Raw genomic sequence first — 17027 nt, 5'->3', positions numbered from 1 at the left:
GCCACAGCTACTGAAGCCCACGCACCTAGAGCCCATGCTCTGCAACAAGAGAAGCCACCACAATGAGAAGCCCACTCACTGCAGTGAAGCGTAGCCCCCGCTTGCCACAACTAGAGAAAGCCCATGTGCAGCAACAAAGACCCAATGCAGCCAAAAATGAAATAAACTAAGTAATTAAAAAAAAAAAGCAAGGTCCTACTCTATAGCCCAGGGAACTATATTCAATATCCTGTGATAAACCCATAATGGAAAAGAATATGAAAAAGAATGTGTATATATGTATAACTGAATTACTTTGCTGTACAGCAGAAATTAACCCAATATCGTAAATCAACTGTACTTCAACAAAATTTTTTTTAAAAGGCTCAGATTATAATTAAAATATTATTATCAACATTTCCCATATTTCATTCCTTATGGGTACATTTCCTTTTCAGGTACAAATATTCCATATTGAAAATTCTATATTCAACAACTTCAGTATTTTTTTTCCATTTAGTATAGCATATTTTGTATTAAATGCAAAAGGAAGTAGCATAAGAAGAATCTAAAGGTGGAAAAAATTCAGAAGACAGAATTTCAAATGGTATACAGAAGGTAAAGCTAGAAACTACAAATAAGGAACAAACGTTTCTTGGACAATGCTGTTTCCAGACAGCTGCCTTTCAAAATACTACTCTGTTTACTCACTGGACATTACCAAAGCTATCAGAACAGGTAACTCCTGTTATTTTTCCTATCTATATATCACTTTATTAATCATTTATATATAGCCCTTTGATAGATACACATATCACAGGAAATCTCATCCATTAAAAAAAATTATAACCTTAACAGTACCTAAACTTAAACCTTGAATTTAAGATAGATCCCAAGTAATATTTTTCTTTTTAGTGAATCCAGTTGTTTTATTATTTCATACTATAATTAAGACTTAAGATACATTAAGTGATAACTCTAAAATTTGTAATAGAACTAATATATAAGACAGGATGGATGGTAAAAAAATATTCTTATTTAACCAATTTATTAAAAACAGTTGTCATCATTTTATTAAAGGAAGCATTAAGAATAATTATCCCACCATTTCTTCCAATATTTTTGACAAGCTAATTAATTCTAAAAGAAATGTATTCAATATTACTAAAGAAAGTATCATTTTGATTGAAAGAACTTCAGAAACAATGCAGTTAAAGAGTATAAATAAAATAATTAAGAGAAAAGTGATCAAAACAATCTTTGTCAGCAAGAACCTATTCTGTGAAGAATCATTCACAGAATGATGTACACTTATTACAGGTAAGAAGATCAGCAGACTCCTACGAGCCCAGGACATAAGGATCACGCTGTAAGTAAAAGCTATTTACAATGGAAATTTTCCATTTTATCTATAAAGCATTAATAGATAACAATATATTTACTAACTTTTTGAGCACTTAGTGTGTGCCAAGTACTATATGAAATATTTTATAATTTATTAAAAAAAATTTTTTTGTAACAGTCATGTAAGACAGATCTTTAAAGATAATTAAAGAGAGAGAGAGAGAATGAGAGAGAATAGAGACAGAAAGATAAAGAGAAAAGGGACAGGTTAAGTAGCCTAGTCTAAGTTCATGCAACAGAAAGTGATAAAGTCAGAATTCAAATCCAAACCTAGTGACAACCAGCCTGTACTCTTACCACTCTGCCACACTGTGTCTCTAGAATACCTGAATGTTTATGTTGAAAGAGTTCAGACCTTTACATACTGCTGAAGGTAGTGATTACGTCAGGAAAGCTACTGTAATAAATAAATCAACACTGTACATGTTACAAACTGATTGATTGTCAAGTTGTACCCTGCTGACATCTCGTATTGTAATACTGAAAGAAATGTTGAAAAGTAATTTGCCTATAAAAGGTACCTCTTCTATATCAATCTTTTATATAAACTTACTAGAATGTAAAGATGCCTCTTGGCTTCCTTGGCCATGATTAATTTTTTAGTCTCAGTACATTTTAGTTGCATTTATTTACTATTTTTTAACATTAAATTTACTGAGGTATGATTTATATAGAATGCATTTTTAAAAAGCTATTAAATCCCAAAGGAGCATTTCAAAATCTAGTATTTCTTTAAGCAGCATTTTCCATACAGTTTATGGCAGAGCTGAGCACAAAGAAGATATCCAGTAAGTTTTGCTGATCAGCTGGAAAAAACAAACCCATTGCTTTAATGAAATATCTTCCCTCAGATAGAGACATCATGATTTCTAAAATAAAATATTCTTAGTGAATAGAAAAATATAGACGAAAAAGATAGCTGGTCTGTGAATGTAATTTCAGTTCTGTTAAATGTTCAGCAGATGTGTTTTTCATTCGTTGAATAATTTTTTAGATTGAAAAAATTCTATCGCCTATTGCATTTTATCTTAGCTCAGTGAAGTTCAGGTACTACATTGAAATTGAGGGTAAGAACGTTTCATATTTGCTTTCTTTAACAACTTTAAAGAAAGAAACAGAAAATATGCAATTAAATGAAAATAAATGAGAAGGAAAAAAGACAATGCATCTATAATGGATGGATGGGGATCATTTATTCACAGATTGCAAAGTAAAAAAGAAAGAAAGAAATAAGCAAAAGCAGGCTCAAAGTTAGAAAGATGTTCACAAGGCCAAGTATGGTAGTTGTTGCAAAATACAATGTTCTTAGATTAGCAGATAATGTTCTTTTGGTTTTATAGAATAGCTGGAGATACCTGTCTTTTGCGAGAGATTCTGAAAGAGTTAACTCACAGAATACCTTTTATAATTTTTAACAAGCCAGAGATCGCGGACAAAGAATGATGATGTACAAGCCATCTTCTTTTGCCAGTCCAAAGCACATAAAATATTCCAAAATCAGTCCCAGATTTTATCGTTTTGTCTTCTAGACACACAGGAAGAGACTGTCTGTATTACAGGTATTGTTGACACAAACTCATCCTGGACTCAGGCTGTATGAATATTCTGTATCAGGTCTTTTTTATTTGTGAATGGAATATAAAAACTATGTGAGGGCTTCCCTGGTGGCGCAGTGGTTGAGAGTCTGCCTGCCGATGCAGGGGACACGGGTTCGTGCCCCGGTCCGGGAAGATCCCACATGCCGCGGAGCGGCTGGGCCCGTGAGCCATGGCCGCTGAGCCTGCGCGTCCGGAGCCTGTGCTCTGCAACAGGAGAGGCCACAACAGTGAGAGGCCCGCATACCACAAAAAAAAAAAAAAAAAAAAAAAAAAAAAACTATGTGAAACAATAGTTGAAATCTGTAAGAACAGTGGATGAGGAAAACTCAAAATCCAGAATGTTATGAAACAATAACGATAACACATTTGGAACAAGAGTAAGAGTAAAAATATTGACCTATTACTTGAAGAAGGGAGTGTAAGGAAATCAAAGGAGGGTAAACAACTCAATTATGCTTTCATCCTTTCTACTAAGGAGAAAAATTCACAGATGGGAAAGTACAGAAAAGCTTCATTAAAAAGGCACCAAATGTGAAAGACCCTAGTTTCTGAGTTTAAGCCTCAGTTCCATCAAATTACATTCCAGTGCACAGAAATGACCTGGAGATGCGATCACAGTACTAGTCAAATGACATCCAGCTAACACAGCACATACCTGGAGAACATACTTTAGTTCCACACTTCATTCTCAAAGAACCACCACAAAAATGTCTTTATAACACCGACAGTTTTGAACACTAGACATATCTCTAAAATATCATGAGTGGAAAGAGTACAAGAGGATTGAAAATGACAAAGATCCCAATTATTAGGAAGATTCTTGAAACCACAGACTAATAAGCCTGATGTGTGTCCTAGCCAAATTCTGTAAGAGAGAATTGGATAGGGAGGAACACTAAAAAAAACAACACAGAAGTAGTCATAGACACCACTGTAGTTTACTGAAGAAGACAGCGTGGTGAACTGTTACATTCCTCCTTTCGACAGAGTTATAAAGATATCAGTGAGATAATTTTTTAGTAAAGTCTAATGATGTTTTCTGTATAAAGTAGGAAAGTGCTTGCTGATCACTAGTAAATTAAATGTATGGTTGGCTGAAAAACTGTACCCACAAGTTGTTAATCAATAAAAGTCAACTATGTGTGCTCTAGGAGCTATTTCTTTGTATTTGTCCGGCTTTGTGAGAATATCAACAACTTGGATGAAAACAGGGAAATGTGTATGTCTCTCATGATAGATTTTTATAGCACAACTGTAGAGAAGAAAAGATGCAGAATTCCTGGACAAGTGACTTAACTATCCCCCCAAGTTAATGAAACAATACATTTTATTTATTTTGAGATGAAGAATGAATAAGGGCTACATCAAAGTAATGCATGATATTTGTTCATGAGAAGGACAGGTGGCAAAAGTTAACCCAAAATTCAATACAAACCAACTCTGTGATGTGAAAACAGATAATGCAGTCTTAAATTGTGTTCATCCACTGGCTGTATCCCTGGGAGCTTAACAGTTACACTATCTATTACACTGATTAAAGTCAAATATAGTGCATTGCATTCCATCTGAAGCACCACATTCTGTAAAGCACATCATCTAATTAGAATATATAGTAAAATGAAATCAGGTTGGTGATGGATCTAGAGACTCTTCTATGTAAAGAAAACAAAAGGAATCAACAATATTTAATGAGCAGAAGTGAGATCAAAAGAGAGAACATGAAATAGGTAATAGGTGAAACTGGCATTATGTGGGTATGAGTGTGCGTGTGTGTGTGGCTACAGATATCATGACTAGGACTAGTGAGTCAAATTTATGGATAAGTATCTTTTCAGCACATAAGGAAAGACTTTCTCACAATGAAAGCTGTCTAGTTCTGGAACAGGTTGCTTTGTAAAGTAATAAACTTGCCCTCGGTGGAAGTGTTCAGAGGGTGGCCGGCCACCCATCTGGGATATAATGTGCAGAATTCCTAAGTAGATAGGTGGATGGATAAAAGGATACCTGGAGTTTTTTTTAGAACTCTCAGATTTTAATAAGGGACAGAACAGCAGAAGAGAAGTCTGTGTCTTATTCTTTGCACACCCAGGGCCCACTAGGGAATGAGGAACACGGTAGGACTTCCATAATTGTTGCACCAAATTGATAATAAATAGAGAAGCTATAAATAGTAGTACAAACAAAACACATATGAGAAAGAAATGAATAAGAAATCAAAGGAAATAGAAAGTAGATCATTTTATCTAATCAAATGTTTGTTCTGTGTAATGAAAGTTGCATGTAATTCTTAGGCCAAGTGACATTTACCAAGACGCTTGAAGAAATTCTCCTCTTCATCCCTCCCGTTTTCCATTCCACTCCCTGGTCCACCTTCAGAAAGCTTTACAGCACTGGTGAATTTGACCTGAGAAAAAAAAGGACGGTAGTCAGATAACTCAATTCAGAGGAAATTCTTTGTGTTTATACTAACCTTTACCTTGAAAAATAAGTTGTTTAGAATATAAAGGTCACTTCATTTCTTTTGGCTTCCACATCTGGTTAGCTAGTCTGTATAGTTTATTCCCATGTGCCAAAAAAGACATCACTTATAACTATAATTTGAGAGCCTTGGTCATAGATTGAAAGTAAAATAATCAGACACTATGAAAATAATTTAGTGAGCAATTGAGATATCCTTAGAGTTTAATTCTGATAAAGTCCAAACTCAAATTTATGAACAAGTCATATTCATCCTTTACAAACAACACCACAACTGAGAAGCAGATGAAAGTAAAAGATAGCCAAATAGAAGATTTCAAATCTCTATGAAAGAACCAGTATAAATGAATTTATTATGTGTACTATAACTAAAGTGCAATAACATGTTTTTTTCCTAACACTTAAAATGTGTTTGTTTACAGCAAAGCAAGGAAGCTATGGACCTCACAGACCCTCAAATACTTGGCCAAATTTTAGTAAAAAGAATATGAAGGAGGAATTATAAATATATCTTCTAAATGTCGTATAAGGTTGCTATAATCTTTTTATAACTCCAAAATATTACTTTAAAAAGAGATAGAAGAAAACTGGCTTTAGTGAGATTCAAAGAAGAAAGAGTATAAGCAAATAATTTGTATATAAAGAAATGTAACTCCTATTACATGCTGAAAATTACAGCAACCAGGCCATGAATCAGCCACAGGGAAGACTCATCAGAAATGGATTTCACTAAGAATCACGACCTTTTCCAAACTGCATGCTACTACAATGCTTAACAGAAGCACTTAGTGGGAAAAATCATCCTGAGCTTCTTAATCCTTTTCAAAGGGGAGAAAGGTTCAGATGGTAGGAAAAGTAGGGAAGGAAAATATATGGGGTGTGTGTGTGTGTGTGTGTGTGTGTGTGTGTGTGTGTGTGTGTAAAAGAAATCACTATACAATTATGTGTCCTTGGATAGGAGCTTGAGATGTTAGAATTTCATACATGTATTAAAAGTAGCTGGGGGCTTCCCTGGTGGCGCAGTGGTTGAGAGTCCGCCTGCCGATGCAGGGGACACGGGTTCGTGCCCCGGTCCGGGAAGATCCCACATGCTGCAGAGCGGCTGGGCCCGTGAGCCATGGCCGCTGAGCCTGCGTGTCCAGAGCCTGTGCTCTGCAACGGGAGAGGCCACAACAGTGAGAGGCCCGCGTACCGCCAAAAAAACAAAAAAAAAAAACAAAGAAAAAAAGTAGCTGGGAATTAATACCTATATACCTCTCTATATCTGTATTACAATTTTATTCATAGTTTTTTGTCACTTTTTTCCTTTCTATGATTGCCTCATACTAAGACATCTTAGTTTCCATAGTTCACTTAAGTTTCCAAAACTTACTTACCTTGAAGAGAATTTCTTCAGCTCCTCCTTATTTGGCCCCTCCAGGTGTTTAGCAGTTCCCAGCCCTGACATTTTTCTATCAGTGACTCCAACATTCTCTTACGTAAGTAATGTCCTGTTTACCTTGGAGCTTTGCCTGATGAAAGAGAGGCGGTCCACAGAGCTGATGTCCAGGAGGTCCTCCACACCATCTGCCAGGCCTGAGAGGGAGGATCGTTTCAGCCAGTTTCCTAGTTAATAATTCAAAAAAAAATTAGACCATTATAGCATTTTCTCCCAAATGGATTAAACAAAAAAGTTGGCATGTGCCCAACAAGCAATGAAAGTTACATGACTTGATGTAAATAAAAGTGAAAACAAATTGTCTTCGAAATGTACATGCTTTGAATAAAAACATTCAGTGTTGGACTATAAAATTACATGACTAAATCAGAACAAAAAGAACCCAGGCCTCTTGCATGATTAAAACCGTAATCCATACAGTTCTCTTTGACAACTTCCACATCTTCCGTTAAGTCCTGTTGATTTTACCTCCTAAGTATCTTTCAAATATGTCTACTTCTCTCCATCTACATGGTCACCACCCAGTCCAAGCTACCATTACTTATACCTGGAGCACAAGGGCAGCTTTCTATCTGGTCCCCCATATCCACTCATGCTCCCTCCAATGTGTTTTCCATGCAGTGATCTTTTAGAAAAAAAGTTTACCTGCTCATGTTATCCCCCTGTTCAACATCCCACCTCGGCTCTGTAGGGCTGTAGGATGAAGAGACAACCTGACCTGCAAGGCCCACACACTCTGGTCCCCATGGCTTCACCATAGTCATGCAGCCACTCTTGTCTCAGTTCTTCCATGTCCCTCCCTCCTAATACATTTGCACATTGTACTGCTACCACCTGGAATGCTCTCCTTCCTCCTTCTCCCAAGTACCCTGCAGATCTTAATATCTCTTCCTGCAGGAAGCCTTCCCTGATTCCTGCCTCTCCTCCCCCTCATTTAGGTTAGGTCTCATCCTTGCATGCTTTTAGGGCACTACATATACTTCCCTCATAAAATTGATAGTTTGGGGACTTCCCTGGTGGCACAGTGGTTAAAGAATCGTCTGCCAGTGCAGGGGACACAGGTTCGATCCCTGGCCTAGGAAGATCCCACATGCCGCAGAGCAACTAAGCCCATGCGCCGCAACCACTAAGCCTGTGCTGTAGGGCCCGGTGCCACAACTACTGAGCCCGCATGCTGCAACTACCGAAGCCCATGCGCCTAGAGCCCATGCTCCACAACAGGAGAAGCCACCGCAGTGAGAAGCCTGAGCACTGCAATGAAGACCCAATGCAACCAAAAAAAAAAATTCATAGTTTGCAACTCTATTTAGTTGTATGATTATCTGCTTTAGTGACTGTCACCCCTAATAGATTGTAAATTCAGCAAAGTCAGGCATTGTGAAATTCTGCTCACCATTTAATCCCTGAATCCTAGCACAGTGTTTGCACACCATAGAAGCTCATAGGAAAGGTTTGAGAAATATCTGCTGAAAAAAATGAATGAATGAATGAGTAAATGAAGGAGTCAGCCTAGGCTTTGTGACTTGAAAGCTTTCCCTTTCTCTACCTTCCCACGAGTTGCTCTGCTTTGATTGTGAGTTGGTTTGAGGACATGGCAGGGAATAAGAGAATCCATAAGATAAATACAGACATACTTTTACCTATGGGGAGTTTAAGCTTCTTTCGGAGGGAAATTCTACGTGACCGAGAGCGGGTGCGCCGGTCAGAGGTGGTCCCCGAGTGAGCAGTGGTGCATTCCGAAGTGTCCTGCTCAGACTGGCTGCTGGTGTCACTTGCCGCACTCTGGGATTTGAACATCTTGCGCCAGAAATCTTTCCGCCCCATGTTGCCCCCTTGCATTTGTTCATCGCTGAAAGCAAGCAGAGGAGAGGGTTAAACGTCTGAACACATGTGAAATTCTCTTACATTTCTTTCAACCTCCTGCCAATGACACTGTGGCAAATCGTGCAGGATGATCTTTGATGGGCTGGGATTTAGGAAGAGGCAGAGTGGGAGTGGAAGGAAGGAGATCAAGCTTGACTCTCTGAGCTCTTCTTGAAAATAGCCATGTCTCAGCTGTCAAGTTGAGGAACTCATTTTTTTCAGCCATGAAATAAGACTAAATATTACTGCAGGTAATCGTCTGCGAGTGTGAGTCTTAAAAGTTGAAGCACTTACAGTGTCAGTAAATATTTAACTTTTTATTTTTTTAAGTTCCCTGGGGGGTGTGCAGTACCATATCTTATTCCCCACCCCTACCCCAGGACAGTATAATTCTTGGCCCTAAATAAACTCACAAAAATACTTGAACGAATAAATAAATAAAATGCAATCACCACACCCAGGGGATGCATCATCCCACAATTTTTCACTAAGTAATTTTCATAGTGCCTGATTATTTAGCTTTCTTAAGTCAAAGAAACTTAAGGTTTAAAAGTAAAAAAGGGCTTCCCTGGTGGCGCAGTGGTTGAGAGTCCGCCTGCCGATGCAGGGGACACGGGTTCGTGCCCCGGTCCAGGAAGATCCCACGTGCCACAGAGCGGCTGGGCCCATGAACCATGGTCGCTGAGCCTGGGCGTCTGGAGCCTGTGCTCCACAACGGGAGAGGCCACAACAGTGAGAGGCCCGTGTACCGCAAAAAAAAAAAAAAAAAAAAAAAAAGAAAAAAAAAAAAGTAAAACAAAAACTTAGCCTGACTCAGTAAGACAAATGGGAACGTCTCCAAAGGGATTTTTGACTAGGGCATTCCACAAGAGGAAAAAGACAAGTGGCCAATGGTATGCAGAGTTTAATCTCACTAGGAATTTTAAAAAAAGGCCAGTTGAAATGAGATCCTTATTTTCACTCATTAAATAGGCAAAGATTAAGGTGGGGTGGGCTGGGAGGGGAAGAAAGCAATGATACTATCATACTGCCATGATGAGACAATGAGTCAACTTTTCTAGAGGGTAATTTTGTAAGATGTTATCCAAAGGGTATGTCTACACCCATGACAAAGAACTTCAATTTCCAGGAAGTTATCCCAAGGAAATGATGGGACAATACACTAAGATGTAGATACTAAGTATCTACTTAGTATCTAAGATGTAGATACTAAGAAGGTCAAACGCTCACTGAGGCTTCTGGGTCAATGTTAAAAATTGGAAATAATCTAAATGTTTACCTCTAGGGAAACAGCTGAATAAATTATGCGACTTCCATATGATGGCATCCTCTGTAGTCATTAAAATTCTATTTTCAGAAGACTAGTGATATGGGGAATGTTGATGATATATTGCAAAGTTAAAAGGCACTGATAAAATGGATTAAGCAGGATATCACCAGGTTAATAAAAAAAGTACACGTGTATGTGTCTTTGTGTAAGCTCGTGTGTACACATGCTCAAACATGTACCCAACATAATACACCAAAAGTTTACTGTGGTTATTTCTAATTGAAGGTATTTAAACATTTTTTTTCTCTATGCTTTTCTGTGTTTTCCACATTTGGCAACTTGAAGAACACATATTATTATACTTTAGTAATTTGGAAAGAAAAGGTTATGGAGAATACTCTAGTAACATGTGATGAAATTATTTTTGGGGGGGGGTTTGGGTAATGGTCTGTTTATAAGCTTTGGGGTTAAATCCGGGATCTACCTAAAATTTGACAGTACTGTGTAAAGCAGTCATTTTCTGGGGATATTTACATGGGGATGCAGATTTTTTCTCTCAAAATCTCATTAGAGTACTAAATACCTTTAATTATTATTTTAATTCAGGACATTCTGTTTAGCAAATATGGTGTGAATTTAAAGCAGTGTTTTAGAATTTGACTTCCTTGTTATTTTTACCAAACGATCACAGTGTTTGAAGCATTTCTTACCTGTGGGGAATGTGCAACACAGTGATGAGTATATGACTACGTGGCCTGAGTGGGGAAATATCCAAGGAGACTATAATTGATCAGCTTTACAATAAAATGCCGCATCAGCGTTGTCCAATGCGTGTGTATCAATCACAAGTGTCAGAGATGTGGGCATATAAAACTGCTTTTAATGTTACTCAGTTAATGTCATTTTTATTTAAAAGGGAAAAAGGAGAAGTAAAGGGTATGAGGGGGGTAGGGGGAAGAGAAAGTTCTCTGTCTTCTGGCAGAGGAGGAGCCATAATCACGCACCCACCTTTCTCCAGTGCTAAACAGAGGACATGTGGTGTGCTCATCTCCTGGGCCCACTTGGACCAGGGAAAAGTCCCACGTTTGACATTCTATGACATCCCTCCAAGTGGAAATTTTTATGTAGAGGCATATTAATACATGTATCTTCATTCAAGGGAAAGAACAGACGTGCTAAATGCTGAGAAATCAGGTGGTGTTTACAGAACACTACAGAGAAAGAATCTTTTGCAATCTAGAAAACTAAATCACCTATCAAGGTAGACAGTTTTATGTTTAAATCTAGTTTACCTATTAAATCATTCTTATTATTCAGATTAGCTTAATAGTTATTAGTGTTATTTTGGGAAAAGTCCTCTCTCCTTTTTTGGACAGATTCTGTATGTAAGGACTTTTAACTAGTCTTGTGGTTGGTTATTCAGCTACAGACAGACCTTTGCCTTTCACATTAATTTTTTTTTTCCCTTAGAGCTTATGTTCAGATTTTTACTATGTCCTTAAAGACGTCCTGAAAGGAAAAACTAAACCTCAGTTTTGAGAATGGAAATTAAAGGCGACAAAGGCTACATGGTAATTCGGCAGGTCTATTGTTTCATTGACTGTCATTCATTCATTCTTAAAATTAAGTGCCTACGATGGGCCAAGCCCTGTCTAGGCATTGGGTCTGTAATGGTAAGTAAAAACTCATGAGGTCCATGCACCCATGGGGTTGATTTACCTTCTCCTTACTTTTCTCCACCCATTTTAGGGGCAGTTTCTAAGATTTTGAAGGCCTAAAAAAACTGCAGGCTTTTTGTTCCTTAAAGGTTTTGTTTGTTGTGGATTACCAAGGTCCTATTTCATGACGGTGATTTCCTCGACTCTAGAGAGGGCATATTATAAAATCTGGAATATCCTGCAGAATTTCTGGAAGGATAATCATTTAATACTAAATCAGGGTTTGGGGAAGTAGAATGGTATACCTAAAATGATGGTATTTTAAATATTGATCACACCACTTGTGGGTAAATAGGTCTCAAAAGAAGAATGAATAGAAGTGAGCCTTGCATAGAACTAGACTGTATATTTGGTGTCTACAGTAATCCTCACATTTTCTGAGGGCATTATTTTCATGATGCTTTTGATTTTGTTATTATGAAAAGCAGAGATAAACTGATATCAGAGGGCATTGGAAAGGATCTCAGGAGAGAACCAAGGTGAAAAGGAGAAGAGTCGATGTTTCAGCTAACGCTGGACAGGAGAGTAGATTATCTTACTTATTTTTGGAAAAGCTTCATTGATTACATTGACAGTCGTAAGTGATTTTAAGCAAGAAAGTGGATGCCATCCCCAGCCCACCTGATACACATGCTATTTTTCAAGATTAATCTGTAGGACTGTGCATGAAAGGCAGAAGTGGGGTAGAGACTGGCAATGGGAAAGGCAGTGAGGGAGGCTTCCTGGAAGCATGAGGTTGGTTATTTGTGATTTGGGCCCGTAGAGATTAGTGGCTTTGGGAGTGAAAAATAAAGGGCAGAAGGAGAAGTTCAACAGAAATGAAAAACAAACAAACAGCAACTTGGAAAACAGAATTTCTTCCAGTGGGAAGTGCTCAACCCACTCCATGGGAGACAAAACCAACGCTACTTACTGCTCTGGAGTCTGTGAGGGGCGACCGGACATGAAGCTGCGACATTCCTCAGGTGCAGAGGTCACCTGGCCTTTATCCACAATGCTTCCTGCCTCTGACCTATGCAAATGGTACATTCCACCAATCACAACATAGCAGGACACCACCTCCCAATACTTCATATACTTCATAAAGCAAAACACTTTGGTATAGACAACTTAAATGCCCTGCAAACCCTATACCATCATGAGTCTATGTCGGTATGGGACATATCCTACCATTTGAGTCATGACCTAGCTACCATATTGCCTAAGGATACCACCATCATTGCAGACAGAGCCATTAACTACTGGCAGGATTTTAAGTTTAGGTATTTCTTTTAATCTTCGTAAGTGGCAATTCTTATATAATAGGCATACAATAAATTCGTATTTATTAGAAGAAAAAATAATTGGGCATTGCTCAGCAATCTCTCTTTTGCCATGTTAAAAATATTACTTGCTGAACAGGATGATGTGGTATCAGTAATTGATTTTCCTTCCTGGACAAGAATGTAAGTTAGCTGTAGGAGGGATCAAAACACAGATAACATTTTACCATGTAATTAAGAGCTATGAAGTGTGGTTCAAGCGTATGAAAGTTTGGGATCAACTGAGCTCTGATTCATACAAAGGCAGCATTTATTTGATGGTAAACTCATTCCTTTTCTAATCTGTTGCTGGGCCACCACCAGTGATATCACTTGTACAAAAAATGATAGTTCCCCCATCCCTGTACTGGAGTTACACACCATGTAGGAACCACACGGACAGTACAACAGAAGACTATATTCTACAGACATAGGCAAACCCTCATATTCAGAGAGCTCAAGCTTCCAACCTTTTACCACCTCCAGGCTTAGATTCTGGTTCATTTTCCTCCACCTTTTTCCCTGGTGCCAACTTCTCAGCACTATCAAGCAAAGCACTGAGGGCCACTCTCCTGAAGACATTCCCATGGGCCTCTTTGATAAACTGGACCAGCTGACGGATGTCACAATACAGCCCCTGTTTGGAGGCCAGAAAGAAAGCGCGGGGAAAGATAGCTGTGATTGAATAGTGTCCACAGAAAGAGGGGTAGAAGGTAATTCCTTGGATTTAGATGAGCATTGGAATCATAAGAAGAAAACATATTACTACAGTGAAACCAATGGTATCCTGTCCCTCCATTGTTCCTATGGTAACATTACCAAGAACCTTGCCCATCATCCTTAGTATGAAAAAAGATGGTTACCATGCTTCATATTCAGAAAGTTGGCTGTATCATTAGAAAGACATCAATTTACACTTTTAACCACTGGATTCCCAAGCTTTTAATTTTCTCTCTTAATTGTGACTTCTGAAGAGATGCCTGCAAAAAAAAGGCAATCAGAATTTTGTCTAGACTAGAGATTTCAGTCTCTGTTCAGCTTCTCCAAATTTTCTGCATCATTGTGATAAAATATGCTAAGTCCTCTAGATACTTCCAACAGAGCCTGATATTCAAGGATGATCCATTTTGCTTCACAGATTTAACAAATAATATGTATGTTGTAGCCCATTTGAACATGAGCTTGACTATGGACTTAAGATGATACAGGGCTGTTAAAACCAACATATTAGTGATTCAACTTTTAATGCAGGACTTTTATTTTAAAGATATTAAGCTTTGGGGGCTTCCCTGGTGGCGCAGTGGTTGAGAGTCCGCCTGCCGATGCAGGGGACGCAGGTTCGTGCCCCGGTCCGGGAAGATCCCACATGCCGTGGAGCGGCTGGGCCCGTGAGCCATGGCCGCTGAGCCTGCGCGTCCGGAGCCTGTGCTCCGCAACGGGAGAGGCCACAGCAGTGAGAGGCCCGCGTACCGCAAAAAAAAAAAAAAAAAAAAAAAAAGATATTAAGCTTTGCATTCAGCATTTCCCCCACTCTCTTCTCTCTTTAAGAAGGTAGTTACTGGGCTTCCCTGGTGGTGCAGTGGTTGAGAGTCCGCCTGCCGATGCAGGGGACACGGGTTCATACCCCGGTCCGGGAAGATCCCACAAGATCACACGTGCCGCGGAGCGGCTGGGCCCGTGAGCCATGGCCGCTGAGCCTGCGCGTCTGGAGCCTGTGCTCCGCAACGGGAGAGGCCACAACAGTGAGAGGCCCGCGTACCACAAAAAAAAAAAAAAAGAAGGTAGTTACTTATATTCTTTGTCTTAGGAAAGGTTCATGACAAAGCAGAACACAGAAGCCTACAAAACAAAACACTTATCTTATAACCCTTTTGGGTTTCAAAACCTAAGACCACTGGGACAATTATGCCTATGACGTTTAGAAAAGCAGGAGGAAGTACTACTAAGGAAAACATAGAATGTCCTTTGGATCCTTTGGGCAGCAAGGCCCTATGCTCTCACTCTGCATTTTGGTGGCTCCTCCATGGAAGGCAAGGCCGCAGAAAGCAAGGGTCCCAAACTCACCAGAGAGCCCATCCCTAAGCAGCAGGGAGCACTACGTGAACTAACAGGCATGACTGATGATTGAAACCCACGGAGCCTCACCAGGCGTTGGGTCCTACCTAAGACTCAGGGATCTTTGCACTACTCTGTGAGGTGGGGAGACCCATGAGTGACTGAGGTTCAACTTCCAGCCATTCTGGTGGAATGGGGGTCCAAATCCGAACTTAAGTTGATTTAAAGAAAATTAAGAAATATAGTATCTCTTCTATACACGAGTTTGTAGGTTAAGACTTATAAGAGCCGCATATACTATAATCAACTTGTCAAATTACTTCTTGCCATGACCAAACTGAATGCACGGATGGTACCCAAGTTATTCAGACTCCAGGAACCTTGCTAGGATGGCTTCAACAATCAGCAAAATTAAATTCCTTTTCATTTGGGGTTTTGTTCTGTTTACCTCAAGTTAAGTGAATACATAGTTTCAGTGGTTTAGAGTAGCTTAAGACCATTTCTTTGATTTAGGTAGATTAGCAGATAGTGTCCATATGTGTAAATGGGCTGATTTCTGCATAGCAGTCATTGTATCTAACAGATCGGTGAGACAGAGAAATGCTTCTTTATTCCTCGGAGAGACCTGAATTCATCTAGTCATATCAGATGTCTCAGTCTTCATCCACATGTTACTATCCCAAACCACAATCTCCTTAGTAGCAATTAAACACTAACCTTTTATAGCCTGGCTCTCTGTACCTGTGGCTTCAGTGGTTTAATTAACAGTCTTTGTCTTTTGGAAGAGCGGCTAAAAGATTACAGTGTTCGATCAAAGAAGACAAAACCCATTTCAGCAGCATATTTGCATTAATTTTTAAAGTAAGCATGGTTTCAAACAAAAGCTTGGTATAACTTTCTTTAATATTTCATGAGCCAACACGCTGGGCTCTAGCACCTTCTCTCTGAAGGGCTCTTAAGTACCTAGCAACTATCTCAGCAACTACCACAGAACCTCTGAGATGGAAAAGATAATCCACTTTGCAGGTAGGATAACAAGTAACGGAGGAGAAATGTGTTGCTGAGTTTCTACTGAGAGTTACTGGTGACACTGAGAAAATAGATATTTTAACTTTAAAAGTTTTAGACTTCACTTCTCTTTCTCAAGGCCACGGCACGAGACTGAGAACTCCTGTGGGAAGAAGAGGTGAGCTTCTCACCAGATTCTCAGGGCTGTGCAATTCATGCGTAGTTGAAGCGCAGCGTGTGATGAGGGATTTAAACATGGCGCTGACGATGATGCCTTCCACATTTTGGGCTGTGGATTTGTTGTCCACCGTGGTGAAGTTATTTCCAAACCCAGCCTTGTCTGGAATGCAAAGGCACCAATTAAAGGCAGTGTTTCCATTCAGCTACATAGTTTAAAGAAGTAATGAAGTACTCCAGGAGTTACTGAAGGGCTACACAAAATACAGAAACAGAGGACTGAGGATACTCCCGGTTTGATCATCTCTATGAGGACTTAAAGATAAACAACTCATAGTCTCCTCAAGAGTCTTTACTATGACACATTCCGTCACTTTGAGAAATGTTTTAATTGATAACCCTTAGCAACAAAAAGAGGATCAACTGTTGACCCTATGAAAGTCTTTTAAACCTAAGTAGTTTTTAAATAGGTGATCACGTAAAAAAATATATGATTTACTGAATGGTCCCTCAGTGGAGACAGACTTAATTTGATTTGGCTTTTTTGGTGGTGAAGAATGCTGGCTTCTCACTGGAAACTGTTCAGTCTGTGAGAAGCGGAGTGAGGTTGGGCTGACCAGGTGAGCCGGCAGGGGGAGAAGGGGGGTGGGGACAGGGCCCTGCAGGGGAATTCATGCCAGCACTGGAAACAGAAAAGACTGAGTCTGGCCAAGAGCTGCACAAGACTTCTAGCAGCTT

The 17027-nt window shown here is 39.3% G+C and overlaps 1 protein-coding gene across 3 annotated transcripts in view; it reads right to left on the bottom strand.

The window, feature by feature from the left end:
* The window catches only part of UNC80 (unc-80 homolog, NALCN channel complex subunit), a 238039-nt gene that overhangs the window by 163972 nt on the left and 57040 nt on the right, over positions 1 to 17027 (bottom strand). For 2 of the 3 annotated variants that reach the window (XM_065880023.1, XM_065880024.1), the window contains exons 16-21: positions 16304 to 16452; positions 13520 to 13686; positions 12662 to 12760; positions 8532 to 8746; positions 6958 to 7064; positions 5289 to 5385 (exon numbers count right to left, since the gene is read on the bottom strand). In XM_065880023.1, coding sequence (XP_065736095.1) covers positions 5289 to 5385; positions 6958 to 7064; positions 8532 to 8746; positions 12662 to 12760; positions 13520 to 13686; positions 16304 to 16452 — 834 coding nt within the window. The remainder of the gene's footprint in view (positions 1 to 5288; positions 5386 to 6957; positions 7065 to 8531; positions 8747 to 12661; positions 12761 to 13519; positions 13687 to 16303; positions 16453 to 17027) is intronic. The other variant, XM_065880022.1, reaches the window with a different exon arrangement.

Source organism: Phocoena phocoena, chromosome 7 (assembly GCF_963924675.1).
Source record: "Phocoena phocoena chromosome 7, mPhoPho1.1, whole genome shotgun sequence".
NCBI classification, from domain to species: domain Eukaryota; kingdom Metazoa; phylum Chordata; class Mammalia; order Artiodactyla; family Phocoenidae; genus Phocoena; species Phocoena phocoena.
Note: the sequence above shows the minus strand (reverse complement) of the source record. Positions and strands in the feature narration are given on the sequence as shown.